The sequence below is a fragment of the Notolabrus celidotus genome, chromosome 20 (assembly GCF_009762535.1).
Source record: "Notolabrus celidotus isolate fNotCel1 chromosome 20, fNotCel1.pri, whole genome shotgun sequence".
NCBI lineage: Eukaryota > Metazoa > Chordata > Actinopteri > Labriformes > Labridae > Notolabrus > Notolabrus celidotus.
The window spans coordinates 17,534,847-17,561,188 of NC_048291.1; the positions used below are offsets into that span (position 1 = coordinate 17,534,847).

The following is a 26,342-nucleotide window of genomic DNA, read 5'->3' on the forward strand; positions in this document are numbered from 1 at the left end:
ATATTCCCATCCCTATCTCTCCAGTGATCCAATCACCAGAAGGCATGTGGACACAAGGTGTGAACTGCACTTTAAGCCTCGGTCAGAGTGAAATTATTTGATCAATTGTGATCACACGTCAGTCATGCACAAACTATCATCTAATTTGATCTAAACGATCAGCTTGTGTACAAATTCCTGTTTGGTATTGGGATAACCCTCACCTTAAGGTTACAACTCTGCCCTCAAACCTTTCCTTCACACCAAAAAAAAAACTACGCTTTTGCATAAAACTGAAAAAATTTAATAAATAGAAATTGAAGTGATTTTGGGGTGTGTGGTAACATAAGTGAAAGAGAATAGTAGTAGAAAAATAAAGCTTATTTGCAATGGTAGGAACAGTATAGGAAGAGAAAGTCTGCGTACTGACAAGCTCAGACACGACAGGGACACAAAGCTGTTGTACTGCTCAATTTTCTCTTGAGGATGTCAGAGCAAGGACCAAGGACTCGTCGAACCGGCCGGTCCAGTTTGACACACTTTAGGGTCACATGCAACAACCGTGGCGGCACGGGGGTCGGTTCATCAGCAGGGCAATTTCACTGAGGGACACGGGAAAAGACAAAGTATCACAAAAAGTTCTCACCAACAAATCTGCTAGATGGTGTCTTGTTTTGTTGTTTCATGTTATTGAGTGTCTTAAATAATGCCAACAATAATCCTGGTCAAAATGATGGAATTAGCTAGAGTGTGAGAGCAAAAGTGAAGAAATGGTAACTCTAGGTGCCCATTTTTATAACTTGATTTTTTTTTGTCACAAAGGTAACAATCAAATTGACATTAGTGTTTATATGCCATGAATATTCAGTAATCCTACTTGCAACTTCTCTATTTTCTATATATAGGCCAGCTCAAGGGGGCGTTAACTACCCTGCACTGTTATTCCACATAATCATTCCAGGTCGTCTGAGGAGAACAAAGTTTAGCAGCTCAGACTGTACCAGAGACAGCACTGTGGCTGCTTCACACTCTCTGCTTATTTACACACTGCTCTCATACAATCAATATATATCTTTATTTACAGTGCAAGCATAGTTTTATTCTTAGGTAGGCCAAGTTATCCATGATAAAGGCTGCCAATAAATGTAAGCACTCTGGCAGAAAGTAGAGAAATCAGTGTGAGTCCTGTACAACATAGTGACACTCATGCTTAATGTGCGTGGTGGTTAACTAATAAAATGTGCTCTTACCTCCACTTTAAGAATGTGTCACAAAGTGTATTTCCTTCGTCTACCTCACAGTTGTTGACCTAAATTTACCATTAAGGAACCTTTGAACTGCCAGCTCACTTAAATGTGCTGTATCTATATGCATTGCTTTGACCATGAAAGGTTGAATGAGGGCGTGTTGGGGGCGGAATATGAGCCTGATCCATGGTGAAATTTCAGGTGGACCTTGATTTATACAGGAATATTGCAGGATGTGTGCACATAGTTTAAAAATCTGAATTTCCTTTTTGGTGCACACCATTCTTAAGTGTTGGGCATACATACACTTAGAGTAAAGATTCTGCATAGTGTTTTATAAATGAGGCCCCAGATCTACTGTTGTTTAGTAAATTCTAAAGAAACCCTGCCCTGGCAGTATTTGATGATGTATGGAGGTTAAATCTTTGGAACATCTTTTATAACGCCACTGCAGTCACTCTTCTTTTTTAAATTCTTAATGAAGATTTTAAATAAGTCCTACAAATTCTCTTTTTGTAAAAACTAAATCTGCTTGTAATTTGTGACAAGACTTCCCAAATGCTTTCAATGAAGGTAGGTTCCTTTTGTCCCACTTGTTGTTTTGTATGTACAGTTAGACCAAGAAATATTGGACAGCGACACAATCTTCATGATTTTGGCTCTGCATGCCACCACATTGGATTTGAAATGAAAACGAAGACAACTGCCTGAAGTCTGGAACCCATGTACAGTGGGCAAAAAAGTATTTAGTCAGCTACTGATTTTGCAAGTTCTCCTACTTAGAAAGATGAGAGGTCTGTAATTTTCATCAGAGGTACACTTCAACTATGAGAGACAAATGAGAAAACAAATCCAGGAAATCACATTGTAGGAATTTAAAGAATTTATTTGTAAATTATGGTGGAAAATAAGTATTTGGTCACCCACAAACAAGCAAGATTTTGGCTCTCACAGACCTGTATCTTCTTCTTAAGAAGCTCTTCTGTCCTCCACTTGTTACTGTATTAATGGCACCTGTTTGAACTCGTTATCTGTATAAAAGACACCTGTCCACAGCCTCAAACAGTCAGACTCCAACTCAACCATGGCCAAGACCAAAGAGCTGTCGAAGTGACACCGGGAAGAAAATTGTGGACCTGCACCAGGCTGGGAAGAGTGAATCTACAATAGGCAAGCAGGTTGGTTTGAATAAATCAACTGTGGGAGAATTGTAAGAATGGAAAACATACAAGACCATTGATAATCCCCTCGATCTGGGGCCCCACGCAAGATCTCATCTGTGGGGTCAAAATGATCATGAGACGGTGAGCAAAATCCCAGAACTACACAGAGGGACCTGATGAATGACCTGCAGAGAGGGGACCAAAGAACAAAGGCTACCATCAGTAACACACTACCGCCGAGAGGGACTCAAATCCTGCAGCGCCAGGCGTGTCCCCCTTTGCCATGACAGTACAGGCCGCGTCGAAGTTTGCCAGATAGCTATGGATGATCCGAAGAGGATTGGGAGAATATCATGTGGTCAGATGAAACCAAATAGAACTTTTTGGTAAAAACTCAATTCGTCCTGTTCGGAGGAAGAGAATGCTGAGTTGCATCCCAAGAACACCATACCTACTGTGAAGCATGGGGGTGAACCTCATGCTTGGGCTGTTTTTCTGCAAAGGGGACAGGATGACTGATCCGTGTTAAGGGAAGAATGAACGGGCCATGTATCGTGAGATTTTAAGCCAAACCTCCTTCCATCAGTGAGAGCATTGAAGATGGAACGTGGCTGGGTCTTCCAGTATGACAATGATCCCAAACACACCACTCGGGCAACGAAGGAGTGGCTCCGTAAAAAGCATTTCAAGGTCCTGGAGTGGCCTAGCCAGTCTCCAGACCTCAACCCCATAGAAAATTTGTGGAGAGAGTTGAAAGTCTGTGTTGCCCAGTGACAGCCCCCAAAACATCACAGGAGATCTGCATGGAGGAATGGGCCAAAATAGCAGCTACAGTGAGTGCAAACCTGGTGAAGACTTACAGGAAACGTTTGACCTCTGTCATTGCCAACAAAAGTTTTGTTACAAAGTATTGAGTTTAACTTTTGTCATTGACCAAATACTTATTTTCCACCATAATTTACAAGTAAATTCTTTAAAAATCCTAAAATGTGATTTCCTGGTTTTTTTTTCCCATTTTGTCTCTCATAGTTGAAGTGTACCTCTGATGAAAATTACAGACCTCTCTCATCTTTCTAAGTAGGAGAACTTGCAAAATCAGTGGCTGACTAAATGCTTTTTTGCCCCACTGTACATCACCAAATGCTGGGTGTCCTCCTTTGTGATGCTTTGCCAGGCCTTTACTGCAGCTGTCTTCAGTTGTTGCTTGTTTGTGGGTCTTTCTGCCTTAAGTTTTGTCTTGAGCAAGTGAAATGCATGCTCGATGGGATTGAGATCTGGTGATTGACTCTACCATTGCAGAATATTCCAGTTCTTTGCCATGAAAAACTCGGTAAGTATGTTTTGGGACATTGTCGATCTGTACTGTGAAGCGCCGTCCAATTTTGGAGGAGGTACGCATCAGCTCATGATCCAGAGCACACCACATCTTCTGTAAAACATGGGAGAGGCAATGCATGCCCATGCCATCACACGTTTAGTCTTAGCCTTTAGTCTCATCTGTCAAAAGAATACTGTTCCAGAACTGGGCTGGCTTCTTTAGATGCTTTTAGATGCAAGTCTAATTTGGCCTTTCTATTTTTGAGGCTGATTACTGGTTTGCACCTTGTGGTGAACCCTCTGTATTCACTCTTATTAAGTCTTCTCTTTATGGCACACTTAGGTACTGATACACCTACTTCCTGGAGAGTGTTCTTCACTTGGGTGGATGTTGAAGGGGTTTTATTTCAGCCTAAAGGCTGATTTATACTTCTGCGTCGAATCGACGGCGTAGCCTACGCCGTAGGTCCGCGTAGCTCCCGTACCTACGCAGAGGCCTACGCACGTAGCTGACGTGCACCTCCTCCAAAATGTAACTACGCGTAGAGCCGACGCGGACCGCAAGCTCTGTGATTGGTCCGCTCGACGGCTTGGTCTTTCCCGCATTCACAGCACTTCCGGGATCCCGGACATCGGCCACACATCGGCCGTGTATTTCATCTCCTCCTCTCTATTCTTCATGTAATCATGTCTGTATGATAAACAGCAACATGTATCAGCTGTAGATTAACTTAACACGCTCTGAATCGATGTGGAAAAGTAAACAGAGATCGTAGCAGGACCGGAAGCAGGCGACCGGCTATCAGAGAGACCACACTGCCCTCAAGCGTTTCGGAGGAGAATTGCAGCGCGACACGGACACATCAACGCAGAAGTATGTGGGGCTCATGTCCGCGTCAGCCCCTGCTGCGTAGGGGCGACGCAGAAGTATAAATCAGCCTTAAGGATGGTCTGTTTCACTTCCATTGAGATCTCCTTTGTGGGTTCACAGAAGCAGCTTTCATATGCAAATGCAACACCTGGAATCAACTCCAGACCTTTTAACTGCTTAATTGATGACGGGTTAATAAGGGAAGAGCCCGTGGAGCATTCTGAGAAAATTGTCCGATTACTTTTGGTCCCTTGAAAAAGAGGCCACTACATATTAAAGAGCTGTAATTCCAAACCCTTCCTCCAATTTGGATGTGAATACTCTCAAATTACAGCGGAGAGTCTGCACTTTAAGCCCATATTGGTTATATAACTGTATCCTGACTATGTTTTAATAAACAGCTAAAATAACAAAGCTTGTGTCACTGTCAAAATATATCTGGGCCTAACTGTATATGTCTGTTTCTGTTTTGATTAAATCTTGTTTTGCAAAAGTAAAAACCGAAAAGACTTACCAAAGTAATCGGATGGTCCCAGTCTGCCGACCTCCACGAACTCCTCACTGTCTGACCGCCTCTGTAGCACAGCAGCTGTTCCCTAACAGAAAAACACAATAAATCTTTAACTACATCACAAAAATCTGTATAAAGTTTCATGATCAAGAATTGAGTTTAAATGATTATACAGTGTGAAAGTTCTGGTGACTTGAGAAAGTTGATTCGAACCTCCAAGATGATGAAAAACTCATCACCAGGCTCTCCCTGCACCACAATTTTTTGGCCATCTGCGAACTGCACTGTCTCCAAGGCATCAGCCACTGTCAGACGCTCCCACTTCTCCAAAGACTCTGTTCAGGTCAAAACATTCACTCCTCTTAATACACATGGTCAATGAAAGGTAATTAAAAAAAACATGATGGAACAGCCGGTTATTTAATAAAGATCAACTATTGTTCTTACCCAGAATGGACACTTTGCTAAGGAACTCCTCGTACATCTTGCGTTTTCTCAAAGTGCTCCCCTTAAATGATTAAAATCATTGGATATTAAGTTAAGTTTCAACATTACCCATACCCACATTTATACATTTTTATTTACTAAAGCTTCTTCATCACAACTTACCATCAGTATTCTCCTGTAGCTGTCTCTGTCTATGCCCCACAACTTGACGTTGGACTTTGCCCGAACTGAAGCCGCACGAGGAGTTCCATAGATCAGAGCCAGCTCCCCAAAACTGCCTCCCTCACCGATGTTGGTCACCCACTCATTGTTCACATAAACCTAGAAGGAGAAGAGAGCAAGAATGTATGACTGGCCAGGGTTCTGTCATCTTTATACTACAGCTGCAAAATGAAAAATGAAGCTAAACTTGTTAGGTCGGTCGTGGAAGCTGTTGATTTTTATTTCAGTGCACTTATTAATATTGAAAGAAGATAAATATCATTATCATAGGCACACTCAAAGTTAAGAGAAGCAGTTGGCTGCAACTCACATGCTACCTGTGTTTACATGTCATAGGTTCAAGCCATAGCAGTTCAGTGAGGCAGCTATCACAAACTGCTCAAACATAGCAATTCTCCAGAGTAGAGATGTTAATAATTAATCCTTCATCAATTAAGTGATTGTTAAGAATGTACAACGTTTCTTTGTTTGGATTTTCTATCACGTAGATCAGACAACATGTAGACTCATATTTCATTAAGCTATCAGGTAGGTGTTTTACGTTTAAAGCACGTTTAGATGTGAATCAGATGGCTAAAGGTGTTGTCTGTGCGGCAGGTCTCCTTGAGTACTTTTTTCTCTGCCACCACTGGACTGATTATGACCCGGTTACGCTCCCCACTGACAATTGACCACATACACATGCTTATTTTTCTCAATAAGAACAAGTAAACAGAAAACTGGAAACCTTGAGTCTAAAGTATGTTTCTGTTCAGTTCTCTTGCTGCAGTAAATCCACATGTTGCTACCTGAGCCTTCACTTTATATGAATTCATCCGCAGAGATTATGAGCCTGCTCCACACGTTGGTATTCAGCATGTTTAACATTTTGTATGCCTCAAAGGACCTGTAGCGACTCAGTAGCCTACTATCAATTTTAGACATTGTGTCACTAAGGAAAATTCGATTTTTGGGGGGGAAAATCACACTTGGCATTGTTTTTGACATGGAAAACGTCAATTTTTTCTTAAAGCTGGGGTTGGTAGTCTAGGAAAACCAGCATGAATTTGAATGTAGTTTTTCCTCAGGACTCCGTCTAACCCCTCCCCTCCTCCCCTCAGAGCTCCTCCAAAACGACGCCCCCCCGCTCACATGCACGAGCACCGCTGATTCTCGACCATATGATCGTGACTGATTCAAAACCGGTCCTCACCAAAACATTATCATAGCGAAAGTTAAAAACACAAACAAACATGGCATACTCACAACTATCATGCTAGCATTATCCAGTTGTACTGGTGACACGATATCAGGAGAAAAGTTATGACACATATAATACTGTAACAGCTCTACTGTTTGTTAAACGTGTTCAGTGTTGATGTTCTTAATTCCTACAGTGTTGACGGTCAGTGAAGGCATCAGGAAAGTGTGTAGAGTGTGCGAGTGGGAGAAAAGAGAGGAGAAGTTTTTCATTCATTCAAACTTTGATTGTTGCTTTGTTGGTTGGCGTGATCATGGCCGACAGTGACCGGTTATTAAAACTCAATGTGTTCACAAATCGGCTCGTCATCACTACAGCGTCCGGACGGACACTACAATAAATATATATTTCTGTAGGACTTACTGAACGTCATTATTTATTCTGCTTGTTGGTGAGAGCTTTTTAGACTCTGATCCGGACTACAGTCCTGAGCAAAGCACCTCATCAGGTCAGAGGGGACAGGCCCGAGGACGAGCGAGAGAGGCAGTACATAGAGTCAGGGGAAGTAGAGGCAGGAGACGGGGACTCGGAGGAGTGCACGCCGGGGAAATGTACGCGCAGGAGGAGGGCAGAACGGCTGGACGGGATTTGATTGGTTTAAAATTTGGGGAGCCAAAAAACAGTGATTGGTTAGTGTATTCCCAGGTTTACTCCGGCTGTAGATAGCAGTTTTTTTTCACTCTTTTTTAGGAACACATCATGTAATGATTGCCATCAGGACATAAAGATCATTTTAACCAGTATGACAAAAAGTGTATCAAAATCTGATTACCAACCCCAGCTTTAATGATTGATCGATAATTGATTGTTAACATTTCCAAAGATCGATCACGCAGAACACTTGAAATTGGCATCCCTACTCCATAGTAATAAACCACAAACTTCAAAAAGTGTGTTTAAACTGCGAGGCAGTTTATAACCTGCTAGGGCCTGCTATGTTTGTTAAAAGCGTCTGTAAGATAACGTTTATGAGATTTAGCGCTATACAAATAAAGCTGATTGATTGATTTCCATTGCTTTTACATAAGGTTAAATTTAGGCACAAATCTCAACAAATGTTTAGTTTACAGTTATGTTCATGCACCCACATTTTTTGGCCACTTGAGGGCAGCAGAATCTGTGAAACAAGACACTCGTATCTACAAGTACAACAAATCATCTTTTGTTTCTAATAGTTAGCCCATCATGTTCACCTCACTGACATGAAGCAGACATGAACATCAAATAGATAAACAGCTTTTCACATAACTAATAAACACAGGCAGATGTTTCCTGGAGCTTAAAAATAAGCCGAATATCTTACATCCATCTCTCCCAGGTCAATGACGTAGAAGTTGTCTCCCTCATCCCCTGGAACAGAAGAATAGATGACTTCTTTGTACGACATGAACAGAATAAAAAATACGAAAATCCAAAGAAACGGTCTTTGACTCACCCTGTTGTATTACTGTTTCTCCAGCAATGTAGTTGACGGAAAACATTGCATCAAAATGTCACTGGGGCAAAAAAGTACATCACTTATTAGCTGGAAATGTTTTTGAAAATGATTCTTAAATCACTGTATTATAACTGGTGTCAGTACCATCCTCTCATTGTCATCTAAGTGGGCAAACAGCACGTTCCCTCTCCATGGCTTGGCCAGGGCAGCCATGCTGGTGTAGTCTTTAGGATGACCTTGAGTAAAAAAGAAAAAGAAAGTTTTAAGATTCTCCTATCATACACTACAATTAATAATCACACATGTCAGAGAAAATAACCACTCACAGTCTTTATACAAGAATCACACAAACATCCATAGCTACAATTGAACATGACAACTTCAGCTGTAACCCTCTTTGCATTTACACAACAATGTTTGATGGGATTACTGCTGAACTTAAGATTCATAAATTGAACCCCTGAGGGAGCTTACAATGTGACAAGCTGTAGTGCTGTCCCTACAAGCTCTTTTAAATCATTTCAGACAGAGGACAGACAGAATATTTTAAGCCATTTTTTATAGTACTATACTCTATGAGAAGACATATGCACTGCAGTGATTCCACCAAGGCCAAAACAAATCTCCCAATTAACAAAGGCATTGTGTGATCTCCAAGCACACTTGATAATGGACATTCCAAAACTGCTGCATGCTCCTTTGTAATGGACTCTAGGGAGGCTGTGTCAGTTCCATAGACTGTATTAAAATGGATGCAGTATCACCCATCTGTTCCTGAGTGCTGATTTGAAGCCAATCATCAGTGGGGCCACATTGGAAATGCTGAACACAACCAAACTTCGTCCGAGCTAGTGTGAGGTAAAGAGGCGAGCTTTACATTCCTATTACTATTTTGGTTTCTCCCTCTTTCATGGCTTACTTTGTATAGGTTATTTCTGCTCTTTTTGGATTTTTTTTTTTAAACATCAATTGATTTTCATTGTTTGTCTCTTTTGTTTATTTTGTTTTTGTTTTTGTTTTTGCCTTGGTTTTCCTCTTATTATTAGTATTACTATTGTTACCACTTCTCTGTCTCTGTTTTTTTATGTTATTTTATTGTTGTCCACATTCGTGCCTTGTTTACGTGTTACTCTATCTACTATCACTTGGTCACCCTTTCTTGTAAAGCACATTTCTTGCATTAAAAAAAAAAAAAAAAAAAAAGGCGAGCTGTGAGCCTTTTTCGCTAACAGCTACAAGGTGCCCGTCTGTCATCAAGTAAGCCATGTCCTTATTAGGGCAAAACTCGTAAGTTTAATCTTCATAAATACCAAGTTATAAAAAAGATTGTCTTTTTTGAATGGTGTGTATGTGGTTTCCGGTGTTTCTGCAGCCAGCCTCAAGCGGGACATTCGATGAACTGCAGTTTTAGACATTCTGCAATGGGCTTCATATTTTAAGGACCGGAAGTGCCACTTGGTCAGTATTAGTAGGTACGCTGACATGGGTAGTTGTATTTTGAGGCATATAAAGAATTCAACTCTTAGTAGTGTGTGTGTGTGAGAGTTATACATCAATAGCTTTAATTGTAGCCCACTTTCTCTCATTATATCAGAATTTCAAATATAGGTTCTCTAAAAGAGATATTTTTTTATTTATTTTTAATTAATATTATTAGAATGTATTTATTTATTTCCAGTGACAGTTCGTATTAATGAACATTTCAGTGTAGCATCCATGTAAATATGCCAAGTTAGCCATAGGCTTATTTTCATTTGTAGCCCCTGGCAGGTAAAACAGACTAACATAAAGTGAATTAAAGTGCTATTCAGCATAATAGAGGGATACATGTGGAGTTGGACTACACAAAAGGTTGACTCCAACTGTCTGATCCAACTATCAGTATATCATACAAGTAAACATGCACACATTAAACCTGTATAATATGTGAATACACTCACACACACCAACACCTATATGTGTATCATTTCCTTATTCTGTATGGTTCAGTTAGAGACAGATGATAACATGATTCATCAGCTGATAAGTATTGTGGTCAAGATAATGTTAAAAAAAATAATATTTTAACTGGGAAACGATGGTACTAAGATATTACTCTTTCTTTAGCGCCTGTGGATTTATAGTAATGCCAAAATTCCCTCTGTACAGGAGTAAGATGTCAACATATCTACTGATGACAAATGTCTGGGAAGTTGTTTTCTCGTCTGTGACAACAAAAAGTAGTTTCATGACAAATATTTTTTGACATCTAGAACAGGCACACAGCGAGGGGAAGAGGTGCTTAGCATTACCGCCACATTTTCAGACAAGCAGCTACTATTGGCTGTACATTGATTAAAATCATAAATCAAGTGTGTCCTCATTGACAAGCTCTAGTTGCAATGTATGCTTCAGTATGTTTCTGTCAGATAATCAAATGGTTACAAGGTTAAATATGGAGTATCTATAATATCTGTAGTAGATAGAGACACATTGGTTAGAAAAGTTGATCAAACAGAAAACCCAGAAGTAGAAGAGTTAGGAGTTAGAGTGGGTTCGATCTCCACACAGAGATGTTCACAGCCGGAGCTGTACCTTCAGACAAGCCATTCAGCGGCTGTTAGTATTCACAATCAATCCCTTGTTTGTGCTTTTAACCTAACAACATCAAGAGGTAATTTAGAAATTGAAATCGTGAAAATCAAATCAAAGACCTATGGAATTGTAAGGTTGAAACACATTTTTAAAAAGTATCCAAGTATCTATAAAAATGGACAAATACAAATGTATTGTCAGTCATGGTGTAAGTTTCATTTTTCTGATACATCAGGTTATTTTAGTTGGATGTTGGCTATCTGACTTATTCTAGCACTGATTGCTTTCCTTTTTCATAATAATTATAATATGATGCAGGTTTTTCAAAGAAGCTATGTATGAAATCTAAATTCCATGTTGCCCTGTTCTCTCTTATTCTCCTCTATCCCTCTTTCCAACCCCAGCTCGGTTGAGGCAGATGGCTGTCTAACATGAGTCTGGTTCTGCTCGAGGTTTCTGCCTTTTAAAAGGTTATTTTTCCTCACCACTATAACTAGCTAAAAATGGCGAGGTGCATTGCTCATGGTGGATTAAGATAAGATAAGACTGAGTCTTACCCTGTCTTGATGTTGGTCTTTGTTAATAATTGAATATAGAGTATGGTCCAGGTCTGCTATGTTTGTAAAAAGCATCTTGATATAACCTTTGATGTGATTTGGCACTATACAAATAAAGGTTGTTTGATTAATTGATTTATGTGAGTGAATGAGGGGTTTGAGAGAGGAGATCTAAATTTTCTAATTCATAACCAGCCTTCAAATAAATAACAGCAACATGCTCATATAGATAAGTATGAAGGAGTATGAATGAATTACTGACCTTTCGGACATAGGAGGCAGCATCTTCCTCATTGTACACTTCAGCACTGATGGCTCCTCTACGGCTCCGACCCCTCACCACAGGGTTTATGGGTGGAGAAACTTCATCCTCACGGGAGTCTGACCGCAACCTAGACCTTTGCTGCGAAGATATCTGCTGGGCCTCCTCCTGCAGTGCAACAAGTACAAAAACAGCATCTTAGACTATGTACCTGTAATTTTTCCTCCACAGTTTCATACTGAGTCAAAAATGTCTTTGCACCCGTTATAAAAATCCCCAAAGCATTTTGTTGCCTGTGGATCAGAATCAAATAATACCTAAAGTTCCCAAAGCTCATGAGGAAGACATTTAACATGGGCTTGAACCTCAGCTCCTAACAAATGTCCAACCTAATGTAGGAACACAATATCTCGAGTTGTATCAATTCAAGTTTGGACAGCATTAAAGAGCAGCTTGTTAGTTAGGGTTGGTGTGAAGATTACATCAAAGAATTTAACCTAGGAACGGATGGAGCCAACAATGGAGTAGGGAGCGTAGCGTTCGGCTCTGCAGATTACACCATTTAACTCCTTATTTCAAGGCATTGTACTATATTTTTACACCATGGCTAAAAGTCCTTAAGAGCTTAACTTTCCTTCTACACTTTGATATGGTGCACAGAAGCACTAAAGGACACCCGAGAGTCGCGGCCACAGCAAGGCCTAGTTCCCCCGCTACGTCCTTGTCCTCGGCTGGAGGAGGCGACCCCGATGCCACAGGTCACCCACTGGCGCTGAAGTCTTTAAGCGCGAGTTGCTTTCCTCCCTACGTGCGGACTTTGTTGCTATGATGAAAACGGAGATTAGAGCCGTCCTGGAGCAAGAAATGGCAGCTATTAAAACGGATGTTCACGCAATCTGAACGGGATTTGAAGAGTTTAAAATGGCCATAAACTCAGATGTTACTACGATGCGCAATACACTCAGAGATGCGGAGCACAGTCTGACAGCCTCCTCGGATGATGTTGAGACTCTGAAACGGGAGGTGAGGCGTTTGGGTGCCATCTCTAACTCACTACAAAGAAACTGTCTAAATTCTATCCATATACAGATCCCATCTCGACCTAGCTACAACTGGGCACATGTCCTGGGATTTCACGTCTTTGCGCTCATTCTGGAATGACATTTTTAAAGCGTTTTCAGATATTTGCCAAAAGACCATTGAACCTTATCCAATCCTGGCTATTTTTGGAGTTCCAAACGACAACACAAATATCTCTGCCCCCCAAGCTAATTTTCTGGCATTCGCCAAACTTCAAGCCCGGAGACTCATTCTTTGAAAGTGGAAATCAGACAAACCCCCATCATTGATTAGCTGGATCAAAGAAATGTTGTCATTAGTTCCTCTTGAAAAACTCAGATACAACAGAACCAAGTCCCGTCAGAAATCCATCACTATGTGGGCCCCATTTATAGATTTTACTCTACTGTTCCCTTTTCACAATCACCATAATGTTGAAGCTTCTTGCTCTTTACTCTATGTGTGGGAATAAGAATTGAAAGCTCTCCATGTCAATACACTTATTTACATTTTGTATTTATTTATTTCCTGCTATGGTTATTATTATTACTATTATAACATACATATACATGTTTGTTTGTTTGTTTGTTTTATTGTTTTGTTTTTTACCCTTATTTGTAATTTTCCTGTCTGTTTTATAACCTTTCGGGTGTCGGGTGGTTTGGGGGATGTCGGGGATGTACATGTTTGTTTATATATGTACATATCTGTTCAAAACTAAGAAAAACTATAAATAAAGTTATATAAAAAACATTTTAAAAAAAGAATTTAACCTACGGTGTGACACGGTTAGTTAAATGAACATCACCATTTTCATGTTTATAAAGGCCAATTAAATTAATTAAGTAGAATAGGTTGTTAATCTTGTGTAATCCCAAATGAGCAGGACACATGGACTCTCAAACCCTGAGCAGCAAGTCCCTGGTTCTACTCCCAGCTAGTGACAGTTAGCTTTATGTTATTCTGTAACTCTCATTCCTCACATCTTGCCTTGTTTATCATATGGCTTTGTCTGCCAATGTTATATTTTCTATCTGTACCTGGTCAATACACGGAAATTAAAATGTCATAGATCATCCCTCTTAAGTTGGTTCTCCGAGGGAACCTAATTGAAGTATTTTGAACTTAACATTTTCTTGAGCCAGGGGCAACTTGCCCAAGGTCCAATCACCACATTAAGCCCTCACCTTTTCCAGCCGTTCAAAATAGTCCCTGAGGAAGGCCATGGGCCGGTCTGGCTGGGCTGTGCACAGTTGAATGATGCAGTCTTTGAGCAGCTGCTGGACATTGTGTTTCTGGACATATTGTTCACACACTCGAAGACTTCGCTCCTCATCGTTGCTCCCACTGTTGGATGCCATATTTCAAATCTGACATGGAAGGAGACAAGAGGGAAACACAATGACAAATAACAAATATGTCATTTTCCATATTTAACTTGTGCTCAACTTTGTATTCTGCAGATGTTCCACCAAAACTCAGTGGTAGAACACATAGGATTGAAGCATATGGCCAACATGCATATGTCCCGACACAGTGTGCAGTCACTCTTGCATTTTCTTTGTTTTTTTCCACCTCCCTGTATCAGAGTCTTGATATGGAACATGACTAGGGGTGTAAAAGTATATGTATTCCACCGAACCATTTCTGTACAGCCCTTTTAGTTCGGTGCAGACACGTACTGAAATGGTACAGCACAGTCCCAAACATAATGCAAATCCAAGGTCCCAACAGTGACAGAAAACAGCCTATCAAGTAGGCTACTGAAACATTGGTTTCAGTGTAGTCACTTTCACAACAAATCACCTAAAAACATACTGACTTTTTATTAACTGTGTTCAGTTTTGTGCAGTGAACTTAAACAGTGGTTACCTGTTATCATCTGTGTGTGTGTGTGCGTGTCAGCTGTATGGAGCAGAGAGTGCACTGAGTGCTGAGTAGATTGTGCAGTCTTGCGGAAAAGGCCATCAAGCCTCTTCGGGTTCATAGACAACTAAACTAAAATGATCCTTCAGCTAGTTGCTCTGTCATAAAGTCTTAAATCCCAAAAAACAGGTTTCAGCAGAGTAGCTTGACTTTCAGAGGGGAAAACAGTGGCGCTGACGTTTCTGTGTGTGCGTTTGTGTTCATATGTTTATGTGTGTCAGTCCGATTTCACAGGGCACCAATAGACAGCGAAGCAGCAGGACAGACAGGCTGCACCTACACCCAGAAACTCACAAAATGTTCTCCAAAATTCAGCCTCAAGAGAAATTCTCATATTCTGTTGTTGGTTTCCCAAAATACGCTCTATACACCCCCTACACCCCTGAAAATCAGACCTGCCACTGGGAAAGACCTACATGCATGACTTTTTTTTGCTTATCTATCATTACAAGATTTTTTAAAAAAGTCTATTACCGTCGTGGTCTAAACCCAACAGGAAGCGCAGAAATTTGAGTTGAATGTCTGATTTTGGCGATTTGCGGGTACGTATTTAAGAGAACTCTTCCTACAATTTTGCTCCAATCAAGTCCCAACCATGCACATTCTATAGTAGACACATCGTCGATTCAATGTTATCAAAAATAATTTCCCCTAAGTAAATGGGTGTGGGCGTGGCAGAGGTTCAAAATATGAGGTTTTCTTGCCAATCTGCTTAAAACCTAAAACTTTTATAACACTCTTTTACAATGTTGGATCAGGACCATGGCAGTCATGCATGATAAGTGACCCAGCCTGAATGCCTCAATGGCCAAATATTCACCTATATGTTATAGCGCCCCCTACTGGCCACAGGAAGTCATGTCTTACTTCACTTACTTTAGCATCACAGGTCAGACTGTGACCTGTCGTTGAAGGGTGTGTCTCTGGGGACGCCCCAAACTTTGATGTCTCGCCATGAAACAGGAAATACAATAGCTCCTTCATACAGTGATCAATCTGTTTCAAATTGCATACACATGATCAGGGTCCTTGCATCAACACACCTATGGGTTTGTTTCTCTACCACAGCCATAGCGCCATCCACAGGAAATACATGGTACTGACCTATACAATATCGGATCTCCTCCAAATTTTGCAAATGTCATCATGGACCAAGCCTGAACTCATCTACTTTAACATTTTGCTCATAGGAAATGCGCCCCCTATTGGACACAAGTGGCAATATATTTCAAACTGTTTTTTAACATGCTTGTGATCTTAACTTTTTCTATAATGATCTGTGATGAACAATCCTTCAGAACATAACATGATTAAAGTCACAGCACCATCTACTGGTGACAGGCAGTACTGCAATGTACACTATGCTGATAACTGCTTCATAAAGTGCTGCACAGCAACACCTGTTGCACATCTGGCAGTGGAACACATCATGCGGTGGCGCACACCAGGCTGTGCTTGTGCGAGGGCCCGCACATATCCGCTTGTGGTTTTGATATTACGATTAAAATGGAATAAGAAATAATAAAAGAAAATAAATCTGAGCGTAAAAATACATTTTATTTGTACCTTTTTTTCTCCCCTTACCTTACCAAAAATGTACCGAACCGAAGCTTAAAAATTGTGCACTGGACTGAAATGTTTGTGTACTGTTACACCCCTATGCATGACTGACCCTGTAGTGCATTTTTTATATATTTTTTGATTATTAACAATATGACAGTATCCAAATGTCTTTACTGTTTCCACATGTACTATTGTACTTCCATTCAGTCACAATAAAATGTTTGATTCTATGATCTAATCCCAATTTCTCTACCAGGCCCACTTTAACAACAGTGTGGTTTCATCAAAAAGAAAAAAAGGAAAAAGGAAAAAGGAAAAAAGGATTGGTCGCTCTGCTAGTTTTCAATTATTGCCATTTGGTTGCTGATTAACTAACTACAGCAGCGTCAAGTTGGAGTTTGTTAATATGAAAGAACTTGCCAAGGTCCAAACCCTTCAATCAGTCCATTCTGTCGAGTTGACTAAATATGGAAGCAAAGTATACGTTGTTGAAAACTGCATGTTGGAGAACTTGCTAACGTTTAGTCTCGGTCCAATTTGAACTAAAAAGTGATCAATGTACCTGACAGACAGTACATGCTTACTGGCTAAAGTTAAGCGAAACATTTGCGCTAACATTTCAAATTTACCAGTACTAAACCAAAGGAATGTTAGCATTTATGTCGATGCTAGCAAGCCTACTGCTAGCCTTTCACCGTTAAATCAACAGCGACAAAACGCATCCTGTCAGATACAGAGCATAACAAGCTTCGATCAGCTGTGCTCTCCAATTACAGCAAAAACTATGCACATTATAAACATACAAACTCTCTTACCAAATTTGAACTGACGTGTGGGTTGCTTGTTTATCTTCTTGCTGGTAGATGTCAGCCACTTCCGCATGGATCTTTTCAAAGTAAAGCTGCTTCCATGATGAGTAAAATGCAGGACTCGGTAACTTCCGGTTTTATTTTGCGTCTTTTTCTAAGAGCTTGTGTGCTCGTCAGCTCGTCAAAAAATGTGCATTACTTCATTACTTACTTTTTCGGTACCTTACGGTCCTGTTGATTTTAAAGCATTCATAAATTCTGTTTATGTCTGGAATCTGTAAAAATATTTAGTATTTACTTAACAGAAAATAAATTGTCCTTTGTATAATTGATAGTACAATTTTATAATTTTTTCCATTCAAAATAGCTTGTATGGTCCAGCTTGTTAACAGATTAAAAAAAAAACAAGAATATTGAACTTTTTTTCTGTTTTTCATGTTTTATTGTAGATGATTATAACCTAACCTAAAAAGTCAACTTTATTTTCAACTGTGGTTTGGCAGCAAACCAACAGCTCTTTAAACATATCTCATGTGCTTTCGGTGGATTACATTTGTTATTTGTAATGGTGGTTTGGGGATACTTTTTACAGAACAATATATCAAATTACCAGCTGTCATTAATTACAAAATGTGCACTTTTTTCAAAACCAGTCATACAAAGTTGTGTGGCCCAAATGCAGCAGGTAAATCACTGCAAGCAGAAATATATTACCCTTCCTAATGTCCTGTTGGCTGAACAGATGAGCTGGGCCATTAGCTACTAAACCTTGCCCAGAAGTTTTCTACTATTTTAGTGTATATTAGTGTGCATTGATAGTTGATGGCCTCCTGGTGATATAAAACAAGGTATTATGGGGCACCACAGCCAACATGCTCAAGAGGAGATGCTTGTTTAAAAGCTCTTGGCAGACACACCCACCTTTCTTTCTCTCATTTCAGTAATACCACAGTCACTTCCTTCACTCAGTCAGACTGCACTGCTCCATTCGTGTTGACTGCCCAGAGTCCACGGATACCGCCCTGCACCTCTCACCACCACCTCAAATTCAATCTGACCAGAAATATACACCAAAGGTAAGAATTTACCCCAGCTATTATTGTTTTTATCTCAACTGATCTGCATACCTAATTTAAGTCCCTGTAAAAGTGGTTTATGCTTTCCAGTTTTTCTTTACGGTCCTTTCAGCCATTAAGTAATTTACTGTTCCATTACAGACATCCTAAGTTGCTCTTTTTGGTTTCTACTTCTGTATCAAAAAATCAAGGTAAGGATCAGGTTATCATTAGAGGGAGAAAAAGTATGTCGATGAAACAGTAAAAACATGTTTGTGCAGTGGCACCACACCTGATAAAGGTATGCTCTTATCTTGTATTTATTACTCTTGTAACCAACAATGAGTTCAAAAAAGAGTTGTGGAGACTGCACATCACAAGTATTAATCACAGTAAGTGACATACAGAAGATCTAGTGTAAGGCCCAATAGGTTAAAGAGTCTACAATAAGATGAATTAACAAGGTTTCTAATTCATTGTCCCAAAAATCATATTGTCAAAGGGAGAGCAGTGTATGGTTTTTAAAATGTATGTTTCTCTACACAGCATATCCTTGTTCCTGCACATCTCCAGACCAGCCGTGACAACAGCTACATTCCAGCAACCCTGTCAGTTTCTGTTCAGGCATGTCGCTCCACAGTTTTGGCCTGGAGCCTCTCTCTTGCCACGCCTGGAACAAAGATAGGACCCGTAGGTGAACCAGCAAACATAACTACCTAGCTACACTTCCTTATAGACTGACAAAAACATGTATACACATATGTGCGGGTATGTGTCATACTCCTGTATTCTTTCTCCATACCCTGTGGGGTGGATACAGACTGAGGCTATTGTGTCTCTCCTTCAATGCATTAGGGCTGCATTACAGACAGCAGGCGGGGATTTGATTATCAATACAGGAAATGGTCTCAGAGTGCATTGCTTCAGCATTGGACCACACTTCAGTTGCAGGATGTGTACAGCTGTTTATGTACTTGCCTCTACACTTACAGAGTGAATGTCATCGACTTGGCTTATACACTTCATATCAGGCTTAACTACATTCCTCCAAGTGAGCTATCAGATTGTAGGTTGCAGACTTTTAGCTATAGTAAGACTCTTAATGAGTCAACAGCCATGCTAGCAGCTCTGTCAAGCCATACAATAGAATGCACATTTAATGTGCTTTTATTATTTAAATTCTCTTCACAACCTGACAGTAAGCTATAATTAATATGCACAAGAATGACTGTGATAATTACTCCATCGTATTTAGACCAATTTAAATGATTATACGTATGGCGTGTGTTGCAGTGACTTACTTTTGAGCCTACATTTCTCCACAGAGATTGCAGTGAGTCCTAACAACAATGTGGCAATAATCTACGAGAAGAAAGGCAGAGAGTGGGTTAAAATCCATGAGCTGACGGAGCACAGTGGACGAATCACAGGTACTTTTATTAGCCAAAATCAAGTCATAGTGGTAGGATGTATCCTGTTGAAAAACCTGGAGGAACATATTCTAGCCAAAATAGAAGATGTGTAGTCTGTTGTTCTTATCTGCCCTGTGGCTTTAAAGCAGAGACTAGCAAAACCCAAAGTTAACTGCATTGTCATAAATTCATTCATATGAATTTGAAGAGTGAAAGGTCTGTCTTGACTTTGCTTGTATATTGTAAGTGTGCATCACCACCACCAAGTAATAGCCAAAGTACAGTATTTAGATCCCACAATTTTAATAGAAACTATAAAACTTTTATGTTATGTTATAATACACCTAAAAGTTGGAATTATTCAACCAATCAATCAATCAATCTTTATATGTATAGCGCCAAATCACAACAAACGTTATCTCAAGATGCGTTTACAAACAGAGCAGGTCTAGACAATACTCTCTGTTAAATAATTAACAAGCCAACATCAAGACAGGATATGATTCAGTCCCCTGTTACTGACAGGATTCGACCATATCTTTTCTTAATCTACCATGAGCATTTCACCTTGCAGTATTTAACTAGTTACAGCGGTAAGGAAAACTTCCTTTTAACAGGCAGAAACATCCAGCAGGACCAGACTCATGTTAGACAGCCATATGCTTCGACAAAAGCAGATGGCATTTGAACAATGCTGTCCCAACTCAAATCATATTACTGGTGGTTTTAACAGCACAGTTTAAAAACCTTCTATTTGGTTATATTTGCATAGGGAAAGTGGTGACATCTCATGTAAAATATATACTGTACCTTGACAGTAAAGATGGAAAACATGTCTAAATAGAAGAACAGCATCCTTTCATGATCATTTGACACTTGAATATAGCTTCTTGATAACTCCCACAGGCATTGATTGGGCCCCAGAGTCCAACCGTATAGTGACATGTGCCTCCGATCGTAACGCCTATGTGTGGACTCTGAAGGATGGCGTGTGGAAGCCAACCCTGGTCTTGGTGCGCATCAACCGTGCAGCCAGCTGTGTGAAGTGGTCACCACTGGAGAACAAGTTTGCCTTGGGCAGCGGAGCTCGAATCATCTCTGTCTGCTACTTTGAGAAGGAGAATGATTGGTTAGCAATTCATGATCAATCTAAAATGTTACAGTTTTGTAAATAAGAGGTAAACTGACACTCAAAGATACTCAGGGCCAGGGGCCAAGATTTTTTAACCTCTCCATTGTTTTTGTGTTGTAAGGATGGTAATACTATTAATAGGTCAAACATAATAGAACGTCAACCAATCTGGACATAATATATCTCTATATTCTTACATTCATATACTAATCTGATACACCGCTTATTATCATATCTGCTGGGCAAGTTCAAATTATGTTTTTTTTTACCCTCTGTCTCCCTTTTTTACAGGTGGCTGAGTAAGCACATCAAGAAGTCTGTGCGTTCCACGGTTTTGAGCTTGGACTGGCATCCCAACAATATCTTGCTGGCAGCTGGGTCTGCAGACTTTAATTGCAGGTACCAAAACTCAGATGAAAAGGAGGAAAAGCAGATTTAACTTTGGTTTTACAAACAACAAAGAAACCAAGACTAAAGAGTTCATCGTAATTGTTAAGAAGCAATACAAACAATTCCCATTGAATTCCCAAGGGGAAACCAAATATGTAAGCTTGGGGCATTTTGGTCTTAAGGATAATTCAACAAGAGCAAAATTATAGAAGAGTGTTAAGCAAACATTAATTGTGTGTGTAGTCAAATTGATGGTCCATGACAGCATTATAAATCAACCAATCAATCAATCAATCAATCAATCAATCAATCAATCAATCAATCAATCAATCTTTATTTGTAAAGCGCCAAATCACAACAAACGTTACTGCGAGCATTGCACCTCACAGTTAGCTAGTGACAGCGGCAAGAAAAAACTTCCTATTAACAGGCAGAAACCTCGAGCAGAACCAGACTCATGTAAGACAGCCATCTGCTTTGACCCAACCTATCTCATATCTTTTACACTATATTGATTTATGGCAGTATCATTAATTTTAAAACCTTCATGGGGACACCAGAATTAACTCCAAACACATCACTAATGAATAATCAAATAAAGCTCCAAAAGAATTATGACAAATTCAAAGATAGTAATTTGAAATATGTATAAAAAAATTTCTGTTTGACTATCAAATCATTTGTATGTCAAACTTATTAGACCTTCATGTTGTGTTTCTCAGGGTTTTCTCAGCCTACATCAAGGACATTGAGGACAAGCCTGGACCCACTGCCTGGGGTGCGAAAATGCCTTTTGGAGAGGTGCTGCTGGAGCATAAAGACTGTGGAGGCTGGGTGCACAGTGTCTCCTTCTCCCCCAGCGGAGACCAGCTGGCTTGGGTGGCTCATAACAGCAGCATTGCTGTGGCAGATGCTGCCCACGGGAAAGAGTGAGTACTACTGCCAGGCTAATAAAGAATATCCTTAAAGCTGGGGTAGGCAACTGAAGCATTTGTGTAACCAGTGCATTTTTTCACCTGTAGGCCTTTGTTTTCTTTTCTTTGTTTTTAAAGTAGCTGAACTTTCAGTTTTTTATTTGTTGAAACACATAATTTGGTGCTTTTGGCGCCTTTCAACATTATTTAACACCTTTAACACCTTTCTGACATCTCTTCATCCAGAGTGACCCAGATGACCACTGACTATCTGCCACTGCTGAGCGTGCTCTATGTCAGCCCGTCTGAGATTGTTGCAGCGGTAACTATCTCCTGCTGTGTTTGTGTGTACATGTGTGTGCCCAGCAACTCCAAACATGAGTAAAGCTCTTAATGGAGCTTTAGATGCCATTTCTTTTTTTACTACTTCTGCCGAGACAGATAGCTGTCTAACATGAGTCTGGTTCTGCTCGAGGTTTCTGCCTGTTAAAAGGAAGTATTTCCTATCCACGTAAATAGCTAAATACTTCGAGGTGCAATGCTTTATTGATTTAATTATTTAACATAGAATACGTCTAGACCTGATCTGTTTGTTAAAGTGTCTTGATATAATGTTTGTTGTGATTTGGCGCTATGCAGATAAAGATTGATTGATTGATTGATTGATTGATTGATTGATTGATTGATTGATTGATTGATTGATTGATTGATTGATTGATTGATTGGTTGGTTGATTGGTTGATTGATTGATTGATTGATTGATTGATTGATTGATTGATTGATTGATTGATTGATTGATTGATTGATTGATTGATTGATTGATTGATTGATTAATTCATTCATTGAACTTGCCACCTTACTGTGTCCAACAAAAAACATTTAAGAGGGATTATCCTGTTTATTTAAAAGGAATTGTCATCCCTGGGCTTTTTTAACTTTACACAATCTTAGAGTGATATGATTATGTTTTTAAAGAGAGAAGCCATTAAAAAGAGCATTAACCCACATTATCACTCTTTGAATGTCTCTTGACTTGATTCTCCTATTGTCACATGTTTTTTGGTCTTCATGGTTAAAGCACACAACTTAAGGGTAAGCAGTCTGCTGTTTTAAAGAAAATCATCAATTTGTAAATTTATATAATTCTTCGTTTGCATTATCTTTTTCCATCAGGGCCACGAATGTTGCCCATATCAGTTTACCTATAAAGGTCCCAGTTCTCTGGAGTTTGTGAAGAGGCTTGATATCCCAAAGCAGACCTCAAAGATTGGCATTTCAGCCATGCAACACTTCCAGAACCTGGACAAGAGGGCCACTGATGACGACAAAAATGAGCTTGACACCCTTCACCAGAACAGCATTACGTAAGGACAATTTGTATGCTGAGGACATTGAAATGCTACTTTTGGCAAGCTCACTCAAATATGTGATGTCAGAAAGACTTTGAATGAACTTTGGGGGAAATTTGGTGGTGTAGAGGTTTAGACTTACAGCTCCTGACCTGCTTTTATAGGACACAGACTTAAAGTTAGGTCATACACTGAATATCCTTCTAGGCCTTTTAGGTTAGATTTATACTTGTATTTGATGTCATCAAAAAGTGGTCACTTTTAGGTTCATTGTTATTGAACCAAGCAGTTTAAAAAGCAAAATTCACAAGGAGACACCACCACTTTCTATAAATGTTGGTAAATCTTTCCAGAATTGAATATGACTTAATATGATTACACAAAAAAAGTTTTGATGTTGTCATAATTTCAAAAGCTAACCTCACTGTTTCTTTTATAAATGTCACATCTCCATAGATCTTGCATCTTGAGTCATTAATCTTTGGCAAACAAATTTAGATGGTACATGTCTATTAGAAACAAAGGTTAACCTTTAAAGCTCCATAGCTACCAGAAAAGACATGAATGATGAGTTAAATGGTGACTCTAAATTACCCTTAAGTATGGATGTGGAAGTGAAGGGTTGCTTGTGTCAGAAAGATGAGTGCACTCTGTCACTAAAGGAAAACTGTACACTGCATGGATGCATGGGTCTGGACTGTGTGTCAACTGAAAATTTAGAAAAAGTTTGCCAGTCATCACAGTTTTGAATTAGACTAACTGGACTAGTGGAAGGGATCTGCACTCTGTTAACTTTCAAGTTACCTGCAGCTTTGTGAAAAAGCCAGGAGCTCTTAGTCTTGTTCATTCAAAAGACATGAATCAGCATTATACCAAGTATTTGAATCTTTTTTGCTGAGCCAGTTAAACTTTAAGGATCCAAACTATTGTGATCGTTTGTTTATGTTTTTTTCACACCCCTGCCTTTATGTAAACACACTGCCCTACTCCCTCTAGTGGATATATCTGAATTACTTGCTCATGTTGCATTACTTGATCATCATATAAAATACACATTACAGACATAGTCACTGTGATGCTTTTTATGATAACCTGTACAGTTGAATTTTGTAAACCTTATATGAATGTGTTGTGTTATGCCCTGCAGGCAGCTGTGTGTGGTATCTGGTGAAAAGGCTAAAGTGGAGAAATACAGCAGCGTAGGGCTGGATGGAGCCATGGTGATCTGGGATTTTAAGGTACACAATATCCTGTCTTCAATACAAAAGTGGGCAGGTATTTAGTTACTTCATTCTAAGGATAATTACTAAACAGTTTTTTAATTTAGTCATCTGAAATGCTGACATTTTAATATATTTTGACCCTATTTTCTGTCATTGGGATTTGTGTACTTGCAATTATTTTTATGTTAACTTATCAAATGTTAATGTGTTTTGTTCTTTTGTTTTCAGCATTGAGAGACCCCAGTATGTCAGTCCTTGAGTTGTTACCCACAGGGTCAACCAAAACATCAACAAATCTTCTGTGGAATATAACTGCCACTAAATCCATGTGCTAACAGGTGTAACTTTCTGTGTGCTTTAAGTACCTAAAAGATAATGTCTGCACATGTGCTTTTTAATAAAAATGCTTCTACGTATGTTTCTGTGGTCACATAAGTTTTTTTTTTAGTCTTGACATATTTCGGTGTATGACTAGTTGGTAAAAAATAAAAACCCTGGATTGCAAAAGCAGATTGTTGTCATCTAGCAGCTGAACAACTGGCTAAATGATTGGTTTCTTCTTCTTCTTCTTCTTCTTCTTCTTCTTCTTCTTCTTCTTCTTCTTCTTCTTCTTCTTTTTCTTATTGTGAATTGAACTTGTCAGTCCTTTTTTCTGAGTTGGAGATGGGTCGCAAATTTCTGTCCAATTACCCATTTATCTTACAGATCAGCTGTTCATAAGATCAATCAATCAATCAATCAATCAATCGCCAAATCACAACAAACGTTATCTCAAGACTCTTTTACAAACATAGGAGGTCTAGACCACTCTATGTCAAATTATGAACAGAGACCCAACTTCAAGACAGGGTAAAACTGACCCCACCTTAATCCATCATGAGCATTGCACATCGCAGTATTTAGCTAGTTACAGTGGTGAGGAAAAACTTCCTTTTAACAGGCAGAAACCTCAGGCAGAACCAGATTCATGTTAGACAGCCATCATGCCTCGACCGAGTTGGGTCTGGAAAGACAGATAGAGGGGAGTAAGAGAGAGAAGTGATAGTGATGAGACGAGTCGTAGAAGCTGTTGCCGCTGGAGTCCAGCACGTCCGTATCAGCTAGAGTCCAGATCGTCCACAGCAGGAGGACGTCTACAGCAGCTCAGAGGAATCTACGAGACAATGGAGCTCAGGGACTCCAGAAAGGTCTATGGTTAGTAACTTTAATGGGACAGGCAGAGTTAATGTAAGTGATGAGGGGGTTGGGGGGAAGGGGTGAGCTAGGATCCCAGTGTGCCAGTTCCCCCGGCAGTCTAGGCCTATAGCAGCATGACAAAAGCTGGTCCAAGCCTGATCCAGCTCTAACTATAAGCTTTGTCAAAAGGAAAGTTTTAAGCCTACTCTTAAAAGTGGAGAGGGTGTCTGCCTCCCGGACCCTGACTGGTAGATGATTCCAAAGGAGAGGGGCCTGATAACTGAAGGTTCTACCTCCCATACTACTTTTAGAGATTTTAGGTACAACTAGCAAGCCTGCATGTTGGGAGCGTAGAGTTCTAGAGGGGTAATAGGGCACTATGAGCTCTTTAAGATACAAGGGTGCCTGATTTTTAAGGGCTTTGTAGGTTAAAAGAAAGATTTTAAATTCTATTCTACATTTTATTGGGAGCCAGTGTAGAGAAGCTAGCACTGGAGAAATGTGCT

At 39.7% G+C, this 26,342-nt stretch overlaps 2 protein-coding genes across 2 annotated transcripts; one reads left to right on the plus strand and one right to left on the minus strand.

Moving 5' to 3' along the window:
• Nucleotides 1-260: 260 nt before the first annotated feature.
• Nucleotides 261-17,322, minus strand: prkar1aa (protein kinase, cAMP-dependent, regulatory, type I, alpha (tissue specific extinguisher 1) a). Its single transcript, XM_034711491.1, is given in 11 exon segments — nucleotides 261-582; nucleotides 5,092-5,173; nucleotides 5,302-5,423; nucleotides 5,536-5,596; nucleotides 5,698-5,856; nucleotides 8,301-8,347; nucleotides 8,433-8,493; nucleotides 8,580-8,671; nucleotides 11,825-11,996; nucleotides 14,075-14,257; nucleotides 17,192-17,322. Coding segments are annotated over 10 exon segments (1,026 nt in total). The 5' UTR covers nucleotides 14,249-14,257; nucleotides 17,192-17,322; the 3' UTR covers nucleotides 261-526.
• An 810-nt stretch (nucleotides 17,323-18,132) lies between these two features.
• On the plus strand, nucleotides 18,133-25,077 carry zgc:86896 (uncharacterized protein LOC415190 homolog). Its single transcript, XM_034711490.1, has 10 exons — nucleotides 18,133-18,261; nucleotides 18,787-18,930; nucleotides 19,566-19,670; nucleotides 20,559-20,781; nucleotides 21,076-21,183; nucleotides 21,897-22,103; nucleotides 22,335-22,410; nucleotides 23,262-23,452; nucleotides 24,585-24,675; nucleotides 24,889-25,077. The coding sequence occupies exons 2-10, from the start codon at nucleotides 18,867-18,869 to the stop codon at nucleotides 24,892-24,894; spliced, it is 1,071 nt and encodes a 356-aa protein (XP_034567381.1). The 5' UTR covers nucleotides 18,133-18,261; nucleotides 18,787-18,866; the 3' UTR covers nucleotides 24,895-25,077.
• The last annotated feature ends 1,265 nt before the right edge of the window (nucleotides 25,078-26,342 follow it).

Coding starts and splice junctions, on each gene's coding strand:
- zgc:86896 (XM_034711490.1), top strand. CDS start 18,867: ATGTCGCTCCACAGTTTTGGCCTGGAGCCTCTCTCTTGCCACGCCTGG. Junction 20,782..21,075: donor TTTGAGAAGGAGAATGATTG/GTTAGCAATTCA, acceptor CCTTTTTTACAG/GTGGCTGAGTAAGCACATCA. Junction 21,184..21,896: donor TCTGCAGACTTTAATTGCAG/GTACCAAAACTC, acceptor TGTGTTTCTCAG/GGTTTTCTCAGCCTACATCA.